This window comes from Carcharhinus amblyrhynchos, chromosome 14 (genome assembly GCF_965287045.1).
Source record: "Carcharhinus amblyrhynchos chromosome 14, sCarAmb.v2.hapA, whole genome shotgun sequence".
Lineage (NCBI taxonomy): Eukaryota > Metazoa > Chordata > Chondrichthyes > Carcharhiniformes > Carcharhinidae > Carcharhinus > Carcharhinus amblyrhynchos.
Genome location: NC_137337.1, coordinates 379,909 through 403,314, shown reverse-complemented (window position 1 = coordinate 403,314; position 23,406 = coordinate 379,909). Strand labels below are relative to the sequence as shown.

At 45.3% G+C, this 23,406-nt stretch overlaps 2 protein-coding genes across 5 annotated transcripts in view; one reads left to right on the top strand and one right to left on the bottom strand.

The window, feature by feature from the left end:
* The window catches only part of tmem63c (transmembrane protein 63C), a 217,116-nt gene extending 209,851 nt beyond the window's left edge, over positions 1–7,265 (top strand). For all 3 annotated transcript variants that reach the window (XM_080202134.1, XM_080202132.1, XM_080202133.1), the window contains one exon: positions 6,225–7,265. In XM_080202134.1, the coding sequence (XP_080058260.1) occupies positions 6,225–6,437 (213 nt within the window). In that variant the 3' untranslated portion in view covers positions 6,438–7,265. The remainder of the gene's footprint in view (positions 1–6,224) is intronic.
* Positions 7,266–10,592: 3,327 nt separating this feature from the next.
* pomt2 (protein-O-mannosyltransferase 2) overlaps positions 10,593–23,406 on the bottom strand; it is a 215,986-nt gene continuing 203,172 nt past the window's right edge. The window contains exons 20-21 of one of the 2 annotated variants that reach the window (XM_080202117.1): positions 21,804–21,915; positions 10,593–11,536 (exon numbers count right to left, since the gene is read on the bottom strand). In XM_080202117.1, the coding sequence (XP_080058243.1) occupies positions 11,431–11,536; positions 21,804–21,915 (218 nt within the window). In that variant the 3' untranslated portion in view covers positions 10,593–11,430. Of the gene's footprint in view, positions 11,537–21,803; positions 21,916–23,406 lie in introns of those variants that run through there. The other variant, XR_013888529.1, reaches the window with a different exon arrangement.

Sequence of the window (23,406 nt, the reverse complement as noted above, 5' to 3'; positions counted from 1 at the left end):
ACGAGGAGAATGTGCAAATTCCATACAGACAGTGATCCGAGCCAGGAATTGAACCTAGGTCCCTGGAGCTGTGAAGCAGCAGTGCTAACCACTGTGCTACAGTGCTGCCCCATCTTATTCTGGATGTTCCTGGCATTGAAGTAGACACACTTCAAACCACCTTCCTGCGTGTTGGTACACTCCTGCGACCTTGAAACCTTATTCATGAACTCACTACTCTCAACCTCCTGTACACTGGAGCTACAATTCAGGTTCCCAGCCCCCTGCTGAATTAGTTCAAACCCTCCCGAAGAGCATTAGCAAACTTACCCCCAGGATATTGGTACCCCTGTGGTTCAGATGCAGACCATCCTGTTTGTAGAGGTCCCACCTACCCCAGAATGAGCCCCAATTATCCAGGTATCTCGATCCTCCTGCACCATCCCTGTAGCCATGTGTTCAGCTGCTCTCTCTCTCTATTCCTCTCCTCGCTAGCGCTTGGCACAGGCAACAAACGAGAGATGACAACCCTGTTTGTTCTAGCTCTAAGTTTCCATCCTATCTTCTTGAATTTCTGCCTTACATCCCCATCCCTTTTCCTACCTGTCTTTGGGGCCTATGTGGATCACAACTTGGGGGCTGGACCCCCTCCCCCTGAAGGATCCTGAAAACACTATCCAAGACAGCACAGACGCTGGCACCTGGGAGGCAACACACCAACCACGAGTCTCTCCCGTTCTGCAGTAAGTGCTGGTTGCTTGAAGAGCTCCAGCTCGAAGTAGACGAACTGAACTCTGAGCTTCAGACACTGAGGCTCATCAGGGAGAGGGAATGTAACCTGGATAGTGGGGTGCAAGAGACATCCACACCCCCTAGTCTGGCAAACTCTGAGGGTCAAGAACAAGAGGGTGCTGCTGAGGGGAGGAAGGGTGAGAGGAAGGAGGGGTGAGTGGGGAGGAAGGAGGAGGGGACCCAAAGGCCTCAGCCTCTCAATCTGCACAACAGGTTTGAGGTTCTTGCTCCCAGTGTGGATAAGAATGAGGGCTGTAAGGTTGATGAGCAAACTGCCCACGGTACAGTGGTGCAGACACAGGACAAAGGGGAAGAAGTAAAGAGGAATGTAGTGGTAATTGGGGATAGTGTGGTTAGGGGTATGGACACTGTCTTTTGTCACAATGATAAAGAATACAGAAGGGTGTGTTGTCTGCCTGGTGCTCGGGTCCGGGATGTCTCATCTGGGCTGCAGAAGAACCTGGAGAGGGAGGGTGAGAATCTGGTTGTTGTGGTACATGTGGGTGCCAACGACATAGGCAAAATGGGAACTAAGGATCTGCAGAGGGAGTAGACAAAGCTGGGAATCAAATTAAAAAGCAGAACCAACAAGGTGGTTATCTCTGGATTACTATCTGAACCGCGTGCAGATAGGCGTAGGGTAAATAGGATTAACGAGATGAATGCGTGGCTCAGGGATTGGTGTGGGAGGAATGGGTTTGAATTTATGGGGCACTGGCACCAGTATTGGGGCAGGTGGGACCTGTTCAGATGGGATGGTCTTTGTCTGAACCGTGCTGGGACCAGAGTCCTGGCAAATTGTATAACTAGGACTGTAGATAGGGCTTTAAACTAATTAGTTGGGGGGGGAGGGTGCAGGGTTGGGAGAAATTACAATATCTAAAGTAAAAGAGAGGGTATGGGTGTGGGAAAATGTTGAGGATGTCCCAATAATAAAGGGAGTAGGGGGCATGAGAAAGGTTGGTAGCGTTCCTTCAAATAGGGTACAGATAAAGGCACTTTACCTGAATACACGAAGCATTCAGAACAAAGTGAATGAGCTGATGACACAGATCAGCACAAATGGATATGATCTGGTGGCCATTACGGAAACATGGTTGCAGGGTGACAGGGACTGGGGGCTGAATGTCCAGAGGTATCAAGTGTTTAGGAAGGATAGATGGGAGGAAAAAGTGGGTGGGGTAGCTCTGCTGATCAAGGATAATATCAGGGCGATAGCAAGGGAAGATGTAGGCTCCAAGGAGCAGAACGTGGCATCGTTGTGGGTGGTGATAAGGAATAGTAAGTGAAGGAAGATGCTGGTGAGTGTGGTCTATAGTCCCCCAAATAATAACTTGGAGGTGGGGGCGGGCTATAATCAAACAAATAAATGATGCATGCAGAAACGGAACTGCGATAATTATGGGGGATTTCAATCTGCATATTGATTGGTTGACCCAAGTTGGACGCGGTGGGCTTGAGGAAGAGTTCTTGGAATGCTGTCGGGATAGTTTCCTTGAACAGTATGTGGCGGAACCAACAAGGGAGCGAGCTATCTTAGATCTGGTGTTGTGTAACGAGGCAGGTAGAATTAGGGATCTTGTTGTGAGGGATCCTCTTGGGACGAGAGATCATTGTATGGTTGAGTTTTTGATGCAGATGGAAGATGAAAAAGTAGGGTCCTGAACCTGTGTCCTGTGTTTGAACAAAGGGGAATATGATAAGCTGAGAGAGGAATCGGCAAATGTAGACTGGGGGCACAGATTGGTTGGTAGGACTGCTGAGGAACAGTGGAGGATCTGTAAGGAGATCTTTTTCGGTGCTCAGCAGAAATATATTCCGATGGTAAAGAAGGAATGTAGGACAAGGGATAACCAGCTGTGGTTATCAAAGGAAATAAAGGCGAGTATTAAATTAAAAGCTGATGTGTTCAGAGTAGCTAAAAATAGTGGGTGATTAGAAGATTGGGAGTGGTTTAAAAATCAACAAAGAATGACTAAGAAGTTGATAAAGAAAGGAAGGATAGACTATGAAGCTAAACTAGCACTAAATATATAAAAGGACAGTAAGAGTTTTTACAAATATATAAAGAGGAGGAGGCTGGCTAGAGTGAATGTTGGACCCTTAGAGGATGAGAGGGGGGATTTAGTGGTGGGAGATGAGGAAATGGTGAAGGCCTTAAATAAGTTTTTTGCCTCGGTCTTCACGGAGGAGGACACGAATAGTTTGCTGGGTATTAAAGATAGAAGGATGGTAGGAGTTGAGGGCCTGAATGCGATTACTGTCACTAGCGAGGTAGTGCTTGATAGACTAACGGGACTGATGGTGGACAAGTCCTCAGGACCGGATGGAATACATCCCAGGGTTCTGAAGGAAATACAGTAAAAGGTCTGACAAAACCAGGTTTTAGTCCAACCGATTTATTTGATAATAGACTCACAAGCTTTCGGGGGTTAGTCCCTTCGTCAGGTGAATGGAGAGTTCTGGCCTCAGACAGAGCATATAAAGCACAGACAGTTTAGAGATTGCTGATTAGAATGCGAATCCTTACACCTAACCTGCTGTTCAAGACCTGAAGTGGCTGACAATGTGAGTGGAAGGAGCAGTGATCACAGGTTAAAGAGATGTGTATTGTCTCCAGACAGTACAGTGAGGTTTTGTAAACCCAGGCAAGTCACGGGGGTTACAGATAGTGCGACATGAACCCACTATCTGTAACCCCCATGACTTGCCTGGGTTTGCAAAACCTCACTTACTGTACTGTCTGGAGACAATACACATCTCTTTAACCTGTGATCAGTGCTCCTTCCACTCACATTGTCAGCCACTTCAGGTCTTGAACAGCAGGTTAGGTGTAAGGATTCGCATTCTAATCAGCAATCTCTAAACTGTCTGTGCTTTATATGCTCTGTGTGAGGCCAGAACTCTCCATTCACCTGACGAAGGGACTAACCCCGAAAGCTTGTGAGTCTATTATCAAATAGATCGGTTGGACTAAAACCTGGTGTTGTCAGACTTTTTACTGTGTTTACGCCAGTCCAACGCCGGCATACCCACATCTGAAGGAAATGGCAGAGGTGATAGTAGATGCCTTAGTAATTATTTACCAAACTTCGCTGGATTCCGGGGAAGTGCCGGAAGGTTGGAAAACAGCTAATGTTACGCCGCTGTTTAAAAAAGGTAGCAGGCAAAAGGCTGGGAATTATAGGCCGGTTAGTTTAACGTCTGTAGTTGGAAAAATGCTTGAATCCGTCATCAAAGAAGAACTAGCGAGGCACCTAGCAAGGAATGGTTTGATTGAGCAGATGCAGCACGGATTCGTTAAGGGGAAGTTGTATTTGATGAATTTACTGGATTTCTATGAGGATGTGACTAGTGCGGTAGACAGAGGGGAACTGGTGGATGTGTTGTTTCTCGATTTTCAAAAGGCGTTTGATAAGGTGCCGCACAAAAAGTTGCTTCAGAAGGTTAGGGGGCATGGAGTTGGGGGTAAGGTGTTAGCGTGGATAGAGGATTGGTTGTCTAATAGGAAGCAGAGAGTTGGTATCAATGGGTGCTATTCTGATTGGCGGTTGGTGACTAGTGGAGTGCCCCAGGGGTCGGTGCTGGGGCCTCAGCTATTTACCATTTATGTAGATGATCTGGAGGAGGGGGCTGAGTGTAGGGTAACGAAATTTGCTGATGACTCAAAGATGAGTGGAAAAGCAAATTGTGCAGAGGGTGTGGAAAGTCTGCAGAGGGATCTGGATAGGCTGAGCGAGTGGGTGAGGACCTGGCAGATGGAGTACAATGTTAGCAAGTGTGAGGTTATCCACTTTGGCAGGAATAATAGTAGGAGGGATTACTATTTAAAGGGCGAAAAGCTGCAGCATGCTACGGTGCAGAGGGACCTGGGGGTCTTTGTGCATGAGTCGCAAAAACCCAGTCTGCAGGTGCAGCAGGCCTCAAGAAGGCGAGTGGGATGCTGGCCTTTATAGCGAGGGGGATAGAATATAAAAGCAGGGAGGTCTTGCTGCAACTATACAGGGTACTGGTGAGGCTGCAGCTGGAGTACTGTGTGCAGTTTTGGTCGCCGCACTTGCGCAAAGATATTTTGGCCTTGGAGGGAGTGCAGAGGAGGTTCACTAGGCTGATACCAGAGATGAGGGGGTTAGACTGTGAAGAGAGACTAAATAGACTGGGTCTGTACTCGTTGGAGTTTAGAAGGATGAGGGGGGATCTTATAGAGATGTATAAGATAATGAAGGGGATGGATAGGGTAGAGGTAGAGAGATTCTTCCCGCTCAGAAAGAACAGCAGGACTAGAGGGCACAGCCTCAAGATAAGGCGGGGGGGGGGCGCGGTTTAGAACGGAGTTGTGGAGGAACCTCTTCACTCAAAGGGTGGTGAATCTCTGGAATTCTCTGCCCGTTGAAGTGGTGGAGGCTACCTCGCTAAATATATTTAAGTCATGGGTAGATAGGTTTTTGATAGACAAGGGAATTAAGGGCTATGGGGAGAAAGCGGGAAAGTGGAACTGATCCACTTCGGATCAGCCATGATCTTATTGAATGGCAGAGCAGCCTCGAAGGGCTAGATGGCCTACTCCTGCTCCTATTTCTTATGTTCCCATGGTATCTTCTGTCCCCCTAACTATGGCGTTCCCCAATGATTAATGCTCTACTCTCCTCCCTTCCCTGCTCTCCCACTAGTGAAAAACATCTCCCCTGTCAAGCCCCCACAGGTCACCCCTTACTTTTCTAAACTCTAAGGAATACAAACCCAGACTATTTATTCTCTCTTGATAGGACAAGCCTCTCATTCCAGGAATTAGCTTGGTTATTCTCCTTTGGATTGCTTCCATTGATACCATAGTCTTTTAAAGGGAACAAAAACTTTATGCAGTATTCCAGTTGAGGCCTCACCAACATCCTGTACAACTGCAACAAAACCTCCCGATTTTAAACACCATGTCCTTTGCAGTAAAGGCCTCAATGCTGTTTGCCTTCTTAACTATCTGTTGGACCTGCCTGCTTGCTTGCTAAGGGCCAATGAATGGTAGCTAAGTTTACTGATGATACAAAATGGGTAGAAAGCAAGTTTTGAATAGGGATGATATGAGTGAAACCTGTAAAATTCTGAGCTGGATGCTGGGAGGATTTTTCCTCTCGGGGAGTAGAAAAATAAGGGTGTCCAATTGAAGATGGCGAGGAAGACAACTTTTTTTTTCTGAGGGTCATTAAACTTGGAATTCTCTTGTCTGATTAGAAGTGGAGGCTGAATATATTCAGGACTGGGTTAGACAAATTGTTCATAGACCAGAGAATCAAGGGTTATGGGGGAGGCGGGGAAGGGGAGAATAGAGTTAAGACCACAGTCAGATTAGCCATGATCTTATTGATGGGTGGAGCAGGCTTTGAGTGCCTACTCCTGCTCCTATCACGAGCTTATATTCTTATGATCTGTGCTAACTACATTCTCTCATTGACTTCTAGGTGTTTGTTGCAGCTGTTCTCCAGGATGCTGAACTGGGATTAACACCTGCTGCATCCCCTGCACATCACACATATGGAACCATGGAAAATCGTGTTGATGAGACCAAATCTGAGGACTCTGCAAGAATACAAAGCTTTGAAACAGATTTGGGAAGTCAGCAATGTGAGCCCACTGGCGCATCAGTGATGGACAGTGAGATTCACTATCACTAGAAGATGCTGTGGATAACCATACAATAGCAAGTTTGAACGGAAGATTGTATCTCTCTGGGGGTTCTTGATTTTTAACACCACAGACATCTGCTGACTGTGGAGGCAATCGAGGCTATGGAGCTTTAGTGAAGAGTTGGGTTGGACCCAAATGTCTGATTGCTTTGTTCTGTAATTCTGCCTGTGATAGCAATGAGGCTGAGAATGTACAGGCTACCAGCATGTCCCAGTGAATGCTGCATGTTTCTGAGTACCCAGACAGTGTGCGGCACAAAGTCTGTCTCTACGTGGGAGCTGGAACGCTGCTGAAACATACTCCTATCAAAAGGTGCCTCACTAGATAGAAAACAATGTGGCTGAAGGCCAGCATCCTCTCTCACTGACCAAATATATTAACAAGGCCTGGCATCCTGTGATCTTATTCAGTTTTCTATATAGTATTGCTTTAATCTGTATAGTTTCAGAACAATTGTCTTTTGCTTTGTTGCTGCATAATTTCTTGATTTAAATTGAGCAAGGGATAAATATTCTAGTGTTTCTCTCAATACTGCAATATTGCTTCTTGATTTCACGACCTTGAACATTCTGTCCTCTTTCCCAATGTTAGATGCAACCCCCCCCTCCCCACCTTGCATTGCCTGGCTTTCTTTCCCCACCGTAGTTTTTACTGATTCCTTTTAATTTCTACATTTATCATACTTGTGAATTCCTAATGCTCCATTCCTGTGTTTATATTCCCAGTTATACTTGTATTCCTGCATTCTCAGTAATCCTGAATATTTGCATTATCTTTCCCCTATTGTCACTGTGCAGCGATTATAATTGGACAGGCCAGAGAAGGGGGGGAGGGGGGGGTGCTTCAGCTTGACAGAGGTGCTGTAGTGACCCAACAGGCGAGGCTGCAGTTGAGTAGAGTTTTTTTGAAGTGGAAAAAGCTGTAATTTGACATTCTGGACATTTTTGGACTGTGAGCACTCAGTTACACAATGAACAAGGACAGCAAGATGGAAAGCAGAGGCTATACATTCACATTCACATTATTCAAACTAATAATTGGGACCGTCTATTTATTACAAAGAAAAGCAACTTGTGCATAACCCCGCTCAGGCTAAGGAATCAAGTCATACCAGTAGAGACGAGAAAGCTGTCTCGCACCCACCCCCCAACCTCACCCCCTCGCCCCACCTGCCACCCCCCCAACCCGCCCCGCCTGCTGCCCCCACCCCCCCCCCACAACCCCCCAAACACCCCCCCCCCCAGCCACCCCACCACCCCCCCCCCCCCCAACCCCCCAAACACCCCCCCCAGCCACCCTACCCCACCACCCCCCCCCCCCAGCCACCCCAACAACCCAACCACCCCCCCCCCCAAACCAACCACCCAACCCCAACCCCCCCCTGCCCCGAGATCACAGCTGCTCTGCAACCCAACGTCATAGAACTATCTTTGGCCAATATCTTTGGATGCTGATAAATCTATGCTGCAATCCCGTCATACCAATAAATATATCTTTTCTAAACACCCAGACTGCTCAAATTAACCCCAGGTGTAATCTATCCAGAGCTAAAGCACGATCTCTAAATCTTTGTGTTCTTGTCCTCTAGATATAAAGCCCATTAACTATTTTGATTTTCTTCTCTAGCCGTTCATGATGCTTTAGTGAACTACACACTTTCTGTACCATTGTTTAAGTTGTTAATAGTTTGGCAGCAGTAAGTCCATCTCCACTGTAATCACAGTCTGTATGTTGCTGATCTATGCAGGTGCTCGGACCAGCCTGAGCAAGTTTGATTCGTGTAGAAGTCGGTTCAAAAAGTATAATCTTTAAAATTTATTTGAAGAAAAAAACTCAAGATAACCAAGTTCCACTACTGTAAAATTAAATAATTATTTTCTTATATAATAATCCAAATTTATTATAATAAAGAATTTCAAAACCTCATAGCTAAATAATGGTTCATTTTAATGAATCTGTCCTGATTATTTTCTTTGAGGCATTTCATTCTACTCCCCATACCCATTTACCTGTTACCCTACTCCATCTAATCCCACTCTCTGTATTGGCCATGCTAAATTGGCACTTAGTATCCCAGGATGTGCAGGTTAGGGATTAGTGGGATAAATGTGTGGGATTACGGGGCTAGGGCTTGAAAGGATTTGTTGTCGGTGCAGACGCGATGGGTCGAATGGCCCCCTTCTGTACAGTAAAGGTTCTATGGTTCTAACCGTTAATATGCCACTCCATCTAATCTCCGCATCTATAATATGCTTCCCAGTCTAATCCCAGTTTTGGTGCCATGAGATAACTTGAAATGTACTTGCCAGTGTGAAATGTGGCTCTATTCTGGAAATGGACAAATCAAGAAAATGAATATCAGAATTAAGACGGGAGAGTTTGTTGTCTGATGTACGAGATGGCAGATATAAGAAGCAAAGGAAGCTGAAACAACAAACTCAAGTGACCAAATCAAAGCAGCAAGCTTCTGAGGTTATTGATGAAGCTGTGAGTGTATCTGTATTAATTAATCAGACTCTTAACATATCCTTCAGCCTTGTTCAGTGAAATTCTTAAGACTCTTTATAAAAAGTTTATCTAGGTATAAATTAAATTCTTGGCCTTTGAGATTGGTATTACCTTAAATCAGAGCTATTACTAACTTCCAGGGAATTATCGCAACTGCCTTTGTAACCTCAATTATTACATGCACTATCTGCTAAATATTTTATGTATTTCAATGCTGCAAGTTGTATTATGAGATTAATAAACAAATGTAATTGTGACTTCACAGTCTGACTTTCTCTTTGAACGCATTAACCCCTATGGCCAAATCCTAATAGAAAACTAGTGATGGAATCTGCATCGATAACAACACACAAAATGGGAGAAGAAGCGACCTATTGAGCCCGAGCCTGCTCCCCATTCAAAAAGATGATAATTGTTTTGGATTCCAATGTTCACATCTATTTCTGATAATCTTTCATTCTTTTGAGTTTAAAGAAAAAATTGCTATTGATTGGCCAAAAACACCTGGCTTGGACAAGTGCTCCAGGGCATTTTATTCTGAATCCAGCCTGTGAGGGTTGTCTGTCTCTCGTATATTGCCTGTAGCCCAAAGTGATTAACCTTCAGTCAGAAAATTCTCACCTTAGAATAACTCATCTGTATTTTTGAAAACCTGCCAGCTGAAAGATGTGCTGGTTAGATGCATTGACCTGAACAGGTGCCAAAGTGTGGGGACTAGGGGAATTTCACAGTAACTTCATTGCAGTGTTAATGTAAGCCTTATTTGTAACTAATAAACTTTAACTTTGTCTTTGATAACTGTTGTTTGTCGCAACTATGTTTCACCAAGGACCCATCTGAAAGGACTTCCAGAACTATCCTAAACAGAATTCTGTTGGTACAACAACCTTTCGAACTTTAACCTTTTTTAAAATGCCCCTTACACCAATCGCTGCAGACTTTATTTCTCTTGCCCTTTGGTGTGGGAATTTTAAAAAAGGGAAATCATTGCACTCAAATTATAAATTGTATGTTCACTAGTTTTGCAACTTATTTTGAAAGAAGCTTGTCTTATAATAAATCAATCATTCTGTGTTTGTTGAAGGAAGCCTGGTTAAGCGCTCCTATGCAAGGCATAGAGGAGCAAAGGTAAATAATTGGCCAGTTTGTGAGTGAATTAAACATTTAAAGTATTGTAACCTGTGGAGAAACAAGGCTAGAATGAACATTGGTGAGGCTGAATTTAGAGTATTGTGTGCAGTTTTGGTCACCTAATTACAGGAAGGATATTAATAACGTTGAAAGAGTGCAGAGAAAGTTTACAAGGATGTTGCCGGGACTTGAGATACTGAGTTACAGAGAGAGATGGAATAGATTAGGACTTTATTCCCTGGAGCGTAGAAGAACGAGGGGAGATTTGATAAAGGCGTATAAAATTATGATGGGTACAGATAGAGTGAATGCGAGCAGGCTTTTTCCAACTGAGACTAGAGGAGAAAAAAACTAGAGGACATAGGTTGAGGATGAAGGGGGAAAAGTTTAAAGGGAATATTGCGGCGGGGGGGGGGGGGGGGGGGGCAGTGGTGCTTCTTCACGCAGAGAGTGGTGGGAGTGTGCAATGAGCTGCCGGATGAAATGGTGAATATGGACTCACTTTTAACATTTAAGAAAAACTTGGACAGGTACATGGATGAGAGGGGTATGGAGGGATATGGTCCAGGTGGAGGTCAGTGGAACTAGGCAGAAAAATGATTCGGCACAGCCAGGAAGGGCCAAAAGGCCTGTGTCTGTGCTGTAGTGTTTGTTCTATGGAACTCTACACTCTTTCCATCACTGTCATAATGAAAGAATAGCTCCCTGTAGTTAAAATCTTTTTCTGCACTTTGTGCTAGCAGGTTGCAAATACAGGCCACCTGAGAACAGGAAAAAAGGAAGAATAATTTCCAAAACCTCCCAAGCATTCTTTCTCAGTTCTGTGGGTACACATTTTTCATTTGATTAAGGTTACTTTTATTACACAATTACACACAATGTTAAAGAAAATCTACATTAGCTTGGATTTCCTACAAAGTATTAGATTCCTGAATAGCTGACAATCCTATCAATTGATAGTTCGTGTGCACAGTTCCACAATAGGTAGTTTTAAGTTGGTTCTGCAGCATCATACAAACAAGCAGTCAGTTTTGGAAAAGGTAGTATTTTTTAATTCCATCATTGCAGTTCACACCTATGTGAAAGTTGTAGCAGTCTGGCTAGTTCCAAGTTAAAGAAAAATATCTTGAGAATAAAACATACGCTTTATTAATTTACTATTACACACGTCCGTTCCAAAGGGACAACGATAACTGCATCACCAACTTTGAAGACAAAAGAACATATCATAAGCTTAAGGCAAAGGCAGAGATCCTGTCTCCATTCATCAATGTCTTTGGTCCAACCGTATGCTGGTGACAGTAATAGCTGCCACGTCCCATCTTCGACTTCTGGTAAGGTTTAGAACTCCCAAGAATCGAGCCACCTCAATCCTGCCATTGGACTGCGAGGATCCTGAGCAAGTGGACCGATCATCCCATAGGATAAGGGGTGGAACAAGTAGAAACTGGAATAAAAAGGCAATTATTTCCAGTGTAATTTTAACCACATCTGGAAAACCCATTTGTCGCTAGGCAGAGTTGTTTTTTTTGGGGGGGGGGGGGGGGCGTGTAGGAGGTACTGAGCTACAATTCGAGTCATTACAGCACAAAGATTGACCATTTGTCTCAACAAGTCTCTATTGGTTCTCTAGAGAAATACAGTCAGTTTCACTCCTTGTTCTATCTTTGTATCCTGAGTGGTTATTTTCCTCAAGTGCCTATCAAATTTCCATTTGAAGCAATTTATTATCTCGGTTTCCATCATCCTTGCAGACAACAGATCACTACCACTCTGCATAATGCAAGTTCTTTATCACATGTTTGGAGAGGGTACAAAAAAGATTTACCAGGATGTTGCCTGGTATGAGGGCATTAGCAATGAGGAGGGGCTAGAGAAAGTTGTCTTTTCCTCACTGGAACGATGGAGGTTGAGGGGCAACCTGATAGAAATCTACAAGATTATGAGAGGCATGGACAGAGTAGATAGAAGCTTTCTCCCAGGGTGGAAGGGTCAATTACTAGAGGGCATAGGTTTAAGGTACAAGCGGCAAGGTTTAAAGGAGAAGTTTAAAGTTAAATTATTAGTCACAAGTATGCTTACATTAACATTGCAATGAAGTTACTGTGAAAATCCCCTAGTCACCACACTCTGGCACCTGTTCGGGCACACTGAGGGAGAATTTAGTATGACCAATGCAGGTAACGAGCACCTCTTTCAGACTGTGGGAGAAAACCGGAGCACCCGGAGGAAATCCACAGAGGTACAGGGAGAACACCCCCACACCCTGCATTATCACCCTCACCCACCGCGGTGGCAGGCTGGAGGACTATCTGTGTCTCCCCTCACTGAATGCATCACTAAGAACACAGCCTCAGCCATACTCTTTCTGTTTTGGGGGAGTGTCTGTTCTTTCTATGGCCCTAAGATTTACTTGGATGCTACCAGAACTTGATGGATTGAGTTATAACAGGATGTTAAAACAGGAGAGGAAAATCTCCCAGGAGGAAGATCCAAGTGGGCCTGTAGGTCTTCAATGCATCTGTTTTAATGCAAGGTGTGTGACGGGTAAGACGGATAAACTTAAGGCCTTAATGTTCTCAAGGAATTTAGATGTGGTGGCAGTGACGGAGACGTGGTAAAGGAAGGGCAGGATTGGCAGCTAAATATTCCTGGGTATAAGTGTTTTAGGCATGACAGTGGAGGGTCGAAAAGAGGAGGGGGAGTGGCGCTGTTAGTTAGGGAGCACATCACAGCGGTGCAGAGGGAGGATAATATAGAGGGGTTAGGAATTGAGTCTTTGTGGGTGGAGTTGAGGAATAGGAAGGGAGCGATTACTATGCTAGGGGTGTACTACAGACTGCCCGACAGCCCGCGGGCAGTGGAAGAGGGTATATGTAGGGACATTTTGGATAAGTGCAGGAAGAACAGGGTTGTTGTAGTGGGAGATTTTAATCTCCCTGGGGTGGATTGGAAGGTGCCTAGAGCTGGGGGTTCAGACGGGGAGGAATTCATAAGATGTGAATTGGAAGGGTCCTTGGAGCAGTATGTAGATAGCCTGACTAGAGAGGGGACTATACTAGATTTAGTTCTGGGCAATGAGCCGGGTCAGGTGGTTGAGGTTGCAGTAGGTGAACATGTGGCTAATTGTGACCACAACTCTGTCTACTTTAGGATATGAATGGAAAAGGATGAGTGCTGTCCTAAGGGGAGGGTACTAAATTGGGGGAAGGCTAGATACAGCCGGATTAGGCAGGAGCTTAGGAATACAGACTGGGATAGGCTGTTGGAGGGCAAGTCCACGTTAGGCATGTGGGAGTCTTTCAAGAGAAAACTGAAATGGGTGCAGGAAAGACATGTGCTGGTTAAGAGGAAGGATGGGAAAGGTAGGATTAGAGAGCCATGGATTACTAGAGATATTGAGGGCTTGGTCAGGAAGAAACGAGAGGCGTATGTTAGGACTAAGCAACTGGGAATGGAGGGAGCCTTGGAGGAATACAGAGACAGTAGGAGGGATCTCAAAAGGGGAGTTAGGAGGGAAAAAAGGGGACATGAAATGGCTTTAGCAGGTAGGATTAAGGAAAATCCAAAGGCGTTTTACTCCTATGTTAGGAACAAAAGGGGAAAAAAAAAAATCGGTCCCCTCAGGGACAGAGGGGAATTGTGCTTAGAGTCCGAGGGAATGGGGGAGATCCTGAATGCTTTGCGTCGGTATTCACGAAGGAGAGGGGCTTGATGTCTGGTACTGTCTTCGAGGGAGTTTTAGACCAATTGAAGGAACTATCCATTACGAGGAAAGAATTGTTAGGGCTTTTAGGTAGCATTAAAACTGATAAATCTCCAGGGCCCGATGGCATTTATCGTAGGCTGCTTAGGGAGGCGAGAGATGAAATTGCTGGGCCTCTGACGCAAATCTTTGTCTCTTCTTTGGACACAGGTGAGGTCCCAGAGGACTGGAGGATAGCGAACGTGGTACCGTTGTTTAAAAAGGGTAGGAGGGATAACCCTGGTAACTATAGGCCGGTGAGTTTGACATCATGGTAGGCAAGTTGATGGAGAGGATTCTCAGAGATAGGATGTATGAGCACTTCAAGCGTTGCGATCTGATTAGGGATATGCAGCATGGCTTTGTTAAGGGGAGGTCTTGCCTTACGAATCTGGTAGAATTTTTTGAGGAGGTGACAAAAACAATAGACGAAGGACGAGCTGTTGATGTCGTCTATATGGATTTCAGTAAGGCGTTTGACAAAGTCCCTTATGGTAGGTTGGTAGAAAAGATTAAGGCTCATGGGATACAAGGCCAGGTATCTAGATGAGTTGAGAACTGGCTTGCTAAGAGGAGACAGAGAGTAGTAGTGGAAGGGTCCTTTTCTAGCTGGAGGTCTGTCACTAGTGGTGTGCATGATGTGGGTATGCCGGCGTTGGACTGCTGTAAACACAGTAAAAAGTCTGACAACACCAGGTTTTAGTCCAACCGATTTATTTGATAATAGACTCACAAGCTTTCGGGTTAGTCCCTTCGTCAGGTGAATGGTGTGCTGCAGGGCTCAGTACTGGGACCTCTTCTCTCTGTAGTATATATAAATGACTTGGAAGAGGGAGCAAGTGGTGTGATCAGCAAATTTGCAGATGACACTAAGATGGCTGGATTGGTGGGCAGTGAGGAGCAGTGTCTGGCAGTACAACGGGATATAGATAGGCTGGTATATTGGGCAGATATATGGCAAATGGAGTTTAATCCGGATAAATGTGAGATGATGCATTTTGGCCGGAATAATGTAGGGAGGAGTTATATGATAAAGGGTAAACCTATAAAGAGTATAGAAACGCAGCAGGACCTGGGGGTGCAAGTGCACAAGTCTTTGAAGGTGGCAGTACAAGTGGAGAAGGTTGTGAAGAAAGCTTATGGTATGTTAGCCTTTATAGGGAGGGGTATAGAGTATAAGAGCTGGCGTCTAATGTTGCAATTGTATAGAACGTTGGTTAGGCCGCATTTGGAGTACTGTGTCCAGTTCTGGTCGCCTTACTATCGGAAGGTCGTGGAGACTCTGGAGAGAGTGCAGAGGAGGTTTACCAGGATGTTGCCTGGTATGGAAGGACTGGGGTATGAGGAAAGATTGAAGAAATTGGGGCTGTTTTCCCTTGAAAGACGGCAACTGAGGAGGGATCAAATAGAGGTATATAAGATTATGAAGGGTATAGATAGAGTAAACAGAGGTAAGCTATTTCCTATGTTAGAGACGCACAGTACGAGGGGCCACGGGCTTAGGGTGAGGGGGGAGAGGTATAACACGGATATTAGAGAGAGGTTTTTCACACAGAGGGTAGTGGGGATATGGAATGCTCTGCCAAGCAAGGTGGTGGAGGCAGGCGCTCTGGAGTTGTTTAAGAGTTACTTAGATAGGCATATGAGCGGGATGGAGATGGGAGGATATAGGAGATTGTTTTACATAAGGTTCATTAGCACTGGGACGTTCCTGGTAATGTAAAAGGATGTGGAATCATACTAATGTTTTTCTCTTTTAGTTCACAGGTTTTAAGTCGGTCCGCCTTGTTGTCCAACGAGGGGCAAACATGCGATGGGTCGTACTAGGGCTGCTCTTGGATGTTCGAGAATAGCCTAGTGCTTCATGTCGTTAGTGTGTGCTTAAGCTGGACCAGCTGCTGGGCAACACGACAGCTCAGTGACTATCACTGTTTGCTGTGCAGACACATGGATTTGGGCCAGTGTCTGTGGGAGTTTGCACATTCTCCCTGTGCTTGCGTGGGTTTTCTCCGGGTGCTCCGGTTTCCTCTCACACCCCAAAGATGTGCTGTTAGGCTGATTGGAGGTAATAAATTGTCCCTAAATTAGTTTCCCTCAATGTGGAATGCCAAAGCATCGATAAGGGTCATGGGTGGAAGGGGGACTAGTAATGTTAAAATGGCAGCGTGGGCTCGTTGGGCCGAAGGGCCTGTTTCCCAGGCTGTTTTTGTTCTTTATAAGGAGAGGCTGAATAGACTGCTACGAGAGGACACAAGTTTAAGGTGCTGGGGAGCAGGTACAGAGGAGATGTCAGGGGTAAGTTTTTCACTCAGATGGTGGTGAGTGAGTGGAATCAGCTGCTGTCGGTGGTGGTGGAGGCGAACTCGCTGGGGTCTTTTAAAAGACTTCTGGATGAGTACATGGGATTTAATGGGATTGGGAGTTATAGATAGTTCTATGGCCTGGTAGGTATGGATATGATCGGCGCAACTTGTGGGCCGAAGGGCCTGTTTGTGCTGTAGTGTTCTATGTAGACTGGGACTTCTCTCTCTGGAGCGTAAGATGCTGAGGGGTGACCTTATAGAGATCTATAAAATAATGAGGGGCATAGACAAGGTAGATCATCAATATCTTTTCCCAAAGGTAGGGGAGTCTAAAACTAGCGGGCATAGTTTTAAGGTTCACCAGGCTGATACCGGAGATGAGGGGGTTAGCTTATGAAGGGAAACTAAATAGACTGAGTCTGTACTCATTGGAGTTTAGAAGGATGAGGGGGGATTTTATAGAGACGTATAAGATAATGAAGGGGATGGATAGGGTAGAGGTAGAGAGATTCTTCCCGCTCAGAAAGGATAGCAGGACTAGAGGGCACAGCTGCAAGATGAAGTGGGGGGGGGGGGGGGGGGGGTGCAGTTTAGAACAGAGTTGAGGAGGAACTTCTTCACTCAAAGGGTGGTGAATCTCTGGAATTCTCCACCCGTTGAAGTGGTGGAGGCTTCCTCGCTGAATATATTTAAGTCACAGGTAGATAGGTTCCTGATAGACAAGGGAATTAAGGGTTATGGGGAGAAAGTGGGAAAGTGGAACTGATCCACTTCAGATCAGCCATGATCTTATTGAATGGTAGGACAGACTCGAAGGGCTAGATGGCCTACACCTGCTCCTATTTCTTATGTTGAGGTGAGAGGGGAGAGATACAAAAGTGTCCACAGGGGCAATTTTTTTCAGAGTGTGGTGTCTAGAACAAGCTGCCAGAGGTAGCAGTAAGAAGCGGGTACAATTTTATCTCTTTAAAAGCAGTTGGATAGTTACATGGGTACAATGGATATAGAGGGACATGGGCCAAATGTGGGTAATTGGGATTAGTTTAATATCAAGGGTAAAGGAGTATAATATCAAGGGTAAGACTCTTAGCAGTGTAGAGGATCAGAAGGAACTTGGAATCTGGGTCCATAGGACTCTCAAATCGGCCTTGCAGGTAGGGGATGTGGTTAAAAAGGCATATGGTGTACTGGCCTTCATCAATCGAGGGATTGAGTTTGGGAGTCAGGAGATAATGCTGCAGCTTTATAAGATCCTAGTCAGACCCCACTTGGAGTACTGTGCTCAGTTCTGGTCGCCTCATCACAGGAGGGATGTGGAGACTATTGAAAGAGTGCAGAGGAGATTTACAAAGATGTTGCCTGGATTGGGTGGCATGCCTTATGAGGATAGGTTGAGGGAACTCGGTCTTTTCTCCTTAGAGAGACGAAGGATGAGAGATGGCCTGATAGAGGTGTATAAGATGTTGAGAGGTATAGAGCAGATGGATTCTCAGAGGCTTTTTCCCAGGGCTGGAATGGTTGCTACGAGAGGACACAGGTTTAAGGTGATGGGGAGTTGGTACAGAGGAGATATCAGGCTAAGTTTTTCACTCAGAGTGTGGTGGGTCCGTGGAATTGGCTGCCATTGGTGGTGGTGGAGGCAAATTCAATAGGTCTTTTCAGAGACTTCTTGATGAGTACATGGGATTTAATAGAATTGAGGGTTATAGGTAAGCCTAGTAGGTAGGGATATCATCAGCGCAACTTGTGGGCCGAAGGGCCTATTTGTGCTGTAGTTTTTCTATGTTCTAGTAGCTTCGGGGTTTTAAAAAAAAAGGCAGCTTGGACAAGTTGGGCCGACGGGTCTGTTTCCATGCTGTAAATCTCTATGACTTTATAACATGCAGACAGTCACCCAAGCCGGGAATTGAACCCGGGTCCATGGAGCTGTGAGGCAGCTGTGCTAACCACTGTGCCACCATGCCATATAAGATGTATGAGGCAAGTTTTTTTTTTTACAGAGAGTCAGGGTGCCTGGAATGCGTTGCTGGGGAGGTAGTGGAAGCGGATATGGTGGTGACTTTTAAGGGGCATCTTGACAAATGCATGAACAGGATGGGAATGGTCCCCAGAAGCAGAGGGGGCTTTAGTTCAGTTGGGCAGCACGTTCAGTGCAGGCTGGGAGGGCTGAAGGGCCTGTTGTTGTGCTGTAATTTTCTTTGTTCTATTCCTCTCCATCTTTTGCTCAACACCTTAAATCTGTGTCCTCTAGTCTTTGCACCATCAATTAATGGGAATCTTGTAGTTAAAATCATGGAATCTCTTCTGCACCTTCTCAAGGGCCTTTGTGTCCTTTCTAAAGCTACACTGCAATTCCTCACCTGTGCTGACCAGGCAGTCCACTACTCCAAATAGGTGAGAATAAACATGAGATGGGTTGGTGCTGATGGAAGAGGGAAAAGCACATTTGTATTTTAGGATTCCACTTGGAAAATAAGGTGCAAGTGGAACATTTAAAGATGACAAATTACCAAGCATCAAGGGAATGCAATGTTGGAGACTGAGTACTCAGCTGGTCTCAATTTGGGACTATATAACCATGGAATCCCTGCAGCGCAGAAAGGGGCCATTCGACCCATCGAGTGTGCACCAATTATCTAAAAGAGCATTCCATCCAGATCTTCCCTTCCCATACATTTACTACAGCTAATCCACTTAACTCATACATCTTTGGACACTATGGAGTAATTTACCATGACCAGTCCATTTAACCTGCACACATTTGGACTGGAGGAGGAAATAGGAGCACCCGGAGGAAACCCTCACTGACATGGGGAGAATGTGCAAACTCCACAGAGAGAGTGACCCAAGGATGGAATTGAATCTGGGTTGATGGCGTGGAGAGGCATCAGTGCTAATCGCTGTGCCATCGTGCCACAGGGACAGAGTCAAATCCAATCCAAGCATCTGCCACTGAAACTACTTTTCTGTGCTTTTCAACACTACCTACCTTGTAACCCTCAAGCAACCCAACTGAACCTTGTTTTCTCATCCTTACATACGCTTCCTTTTCCTCTTGACAAGACATTCAACCTCCTTTGTGAACCATGGTTCCCTCACTCAGTCATTTCCTCCCTGCCTGACAGGGACATACCTATCAGGGACACACAGTATTTGTTCCTTGAACAATATAAAAGTAGAGAGGTCTTGCTGCAGCTGTATAGGGCATTGGTGAGGCCACAGCTGGAGTAGTGTGTGCAGTTTTGGTCGCCGCACTTACGCAAGGATATTTTGGCCTTGGAGGGAGTGCAGAGGAGGTTTACTAGGCTGATGCCGGAGTTGAGGGGGTTGAGCTATGAGGAGAGGCTGAATAAACTAGGCTTGTACTCGTTAGAGTTTAGAAGAATGAGGGGAGATCTCATTGAGACGTATAAGATGATGAATGGGATGGATAGGACAGAGGTGGAGAGACTCTTCCCGCTCAGAAAGGACAGTAGGACTAGGGGGCACAGCCTCAAGATAGAGGGGGGGGCGGTTTAGAACAGAGTTGAGGAGGAACTTCTTCACTCAAAGGGTGGTGAATCTCTGGAATTCTCTGCCCGTTGAAGTGGTGGAGGCTGCCTCGCTAAATATTTTTAAGACGCGGGTTGATGGGTTTTTGATAAGAGAGGGGATTAAGGGTTATGGGGAGAGGGCGGGAATGTGGAACTGAGCCACAACAGATCAGCCATGATCTTATTGAATGGCGGGGCAGGCTCGAAGGGCTAGATGGCCTACTCCTGCTCCTATTTCTTATGTTCTTATGCTCCACTTTTCAGTTGTGCCTTTACCTGACAGTGTCTGTTCCCATCTTATGCTCCCGAATTTTTGCCTAAACGCATCATAATTACCCCTGCCTCAATTACCCCGGAACTGTCAACAACCATTCCTGTCCCCGCTCTAACCATGTCTTCATAATGGCCACAACATCGTAGTTCCAACTACCGATCCAGGCTTCAAGTTCACCTACCTTATTCTGGATGCTCCTTGCGTTGAAGTAGATACACTTCAACCCACGATCCTGTCTGCCTGTACACTCCTGCGACCTTGATATCTTCCTCAGTACCTCACTACCCTCAACACTGGCTTCTGGACTACAGCTGGTCTACCTCCCTTATCATCTTATAAACTTCTATTAAGTTGCCTCTCACCCTCCTTTGCCCTAAAGAGAAAAGCCCCAGTTCCCTCAACCTTTCCTCATAAGACCTACCCTCCAAACCAGGCAGCATCCTGGTAAATCTCCTCTGCATTCTCTCCAATGCTTCCACATCCTTCTTATAGTGAGGTGACCAGAACTGCACACAATTCTAGTTTAATAATATCCTTGCTATAATAGGGTGACCAGAATTGCACACATATTCCAAGTGTGGCCTTACCAGTGTCTTGTACAACTTCAACAAGATGTCCCAACTCCTGTATTCAGTGTTCTGACCGATGAAACCAAGCATGCTGAATGCCTTCTCTGTCCACCTGTGACTCCACTTTCAAGGAGCTTTAAACATGTTCCCCTAGATCTCTTTGTCTGTAACTGTCCCCAACGCCCTACCATTAACTAGGTGCTGTCCTGATTCAATCTACCAAAATGCATCAGCTCGCATTTGTCTAAATTAAATTCCATCTGCCATTCATCAGCCCACTGGCCCAAATGATCAAGATCCTGTTGCAACTGGAGATAACTTTCTTCACTGTCCACTATGCCACCAATCTTGGTATCATCTGCAAACTTACTAACCAAGACAGGAGTGGTAAATGGTTATTTTACAGGCTAGGATTATCCAAGGGTGGGTATTGGGCTGCACAGTGGCCCAGTGGTTAGCACTGCTGCCTCACAACGCCAGGGATCCAGGTTTGATTCTGGCCTTGGTCACTGTGTGGAGTTTGCACTTTCTCCCCATGTCTGCGTGGGTTTCCTCTGGATGCTCCAGTTTCTCTCCACAGTCCAAAGATGTGCAAGTTAGGCTGAGTGGCCATGCCAAAATTGACCCTAGTGACAGGGGCATTAACAGGGTAAATGTGAATTTGCAGATCATACAAAATTTGGAAGTATTGTGAACTGTGAGGAGGACTGATTGAAAGGTCAATATGTAGGGTTATGGGGATAGGGCCAGTGTGGGATTATTGTTAGTGTAGGCTCGATGGACTAAATGGCCTCCTTCTGCACTGTAGGGGTTCTATGAACTGTTCAGGACCACACTTTGATGAATCATTTTTACTGATCATATATATCTGTCCAACATGGGGAATATAGTGGATAATTCCAGTAACTCAATGGTTCTCTGCCTGTGAATGTCTATCTCTATAGTCCTTCACCCATGTAAAAGTGGGAAGGCATAGGAAATTTAAAAGTCTAAAAAGGGAATAGTAAAAAAGAACTTATGAGTAAAATATTAAGGAACTAGTAAGTGTTTTTCTCAACTAAAAAGTTCAAATAGAGAGGGGATCATTGGAGATGAAAAGGTGTTAGCCACAGTGGAAGATGAAGGAATGGCAGAGATAATAAATGCTTTTTCTAAACAATACAAATAATATTGCAGCTGTAGCTGCAAAGCTAAACCAATTGTCAGATGGCTGCATAAAAATTGTTTCTAAAGTAATAGCAGAATTCAAGGTGCCGGAGTTGTACTTTTGAACTGAAAATTCTCACTTACCTGTACAGACAGGCAAGGACCAGGAACGTCATTCCAGCAGAGTAAACTCTCTGGGCTGCTTCGTGACTTAAGAAGAGGTCAAAGCTTTGCAGGAAGACATGCCAAGTGATTGCTAAATAGGACAAAAAAAAATTTGGTGGGAACACATTCATTTCATTAAAAAAAATTAATTTGGCATCCGAAAGACTGAATATGGAATTAAAGAACAATCGAGTTTCTGATTCTGCCTCAAATAGGCTTCCAATTAAACAGGTGAAGAAACAAAGCTGGGAGGATGATATTGTTTCAAATGCACAACATCGGCATTAGCAAGTCAAGTTTCTGAGTAATCTGTGAGGGTACAATAAGAACATAAGAAATAGGAGCAGGAGTAGGCCATCTAGCCCTTTGAGCCAGCCCCGCCATTCAATAAGATCATGGCTGATTTGAAGTGGATCAGTTCCACTTTCCCACTTTCTCACCATAACCCTTAATTCCCCCGTCTGTCAAAAACCTATCTACCTGTGACTTAAATATATTCAACGAGGTAGCCTCCACCACTTCAATGGGTAGAGAATTCCAGAGATTCATCACCCTTTGAGTGAAGAAGTTCCTCCTCAACTCCATTCTAAACTGCGCTCCCCCCCCCCTTATCTTGAGGCTGTGCCCTCTAGTCCTGCTATCCTTTCTAAGTGGGAAGAATCTCTCTACCTCTACCCTACCCATCCCCTTCATTATCTTATACGTCTCTATAAGATCCTCCCTCATCCTTCTAAACTCCAACGAGTACAGACCCAGTCTATTCAGTCTCTCTTCATGAGCTAATCCCCTCATCTCCGGTATCAGCCTGGTGAACCTTCTCTGCACTCCCTCCAAGGTCAATATATCCTTCCGCAAATAAGGGGACCAAAACTGCACACAGTACTCCAGCTGTGGCCTCACCAGTGCCCTGTACAGTTGCAGCAAGACCTCCCTGCTTTTATATTCTATCCCCCTCGCTATGAAGGCCAACATTCCATTCACCTTCTTGATCACCTGCTGCACCTGCAGACTGGGTTTTTGCAATTAATGCACAAGGACCCCCAGGTCCTTCCGCACCGTAGCATGCTGCTGCTTTTCACCCTTTAAATAATAATCCCTCCTACTATTATTTCTACCAAAGTGGATAACCTCACATTTGCTAATGTTATACTCCATCTGCCAGGTCCTCGCCCACTCACTCAGCCTATCCAGATCCCTCTGCAGACTCTCCACACCCTCCACGCAATTCGCTTTTCCACTCATCTTCGTGTCATCAGCAAATTTTGTTACCCTGCACTCAGCCCCCTCCTCCAGATCGTCTATGTAAATGGTAAACAGTTGAGGCCCCAGCACCGATCCCTGCGGTACTCCACTAGTCACCAACTGCCAACCAGAAAAGCATCCATTGATTCCAACTCTCTGCTTCCTGTTAGATAACCAATCCTCAATCCACGCTAACACTTTACCCCCAACTCCGTGCATCCTAACCTTCTGCAGCAACCTTTTGTGAGGCACCGTGTTGAACGCCTTCTGGAAATCTAAAAACACTACATCCACTGGTTCCCCTCTGGCTACTGCACTGGTCACATCTTGGATGTAAATG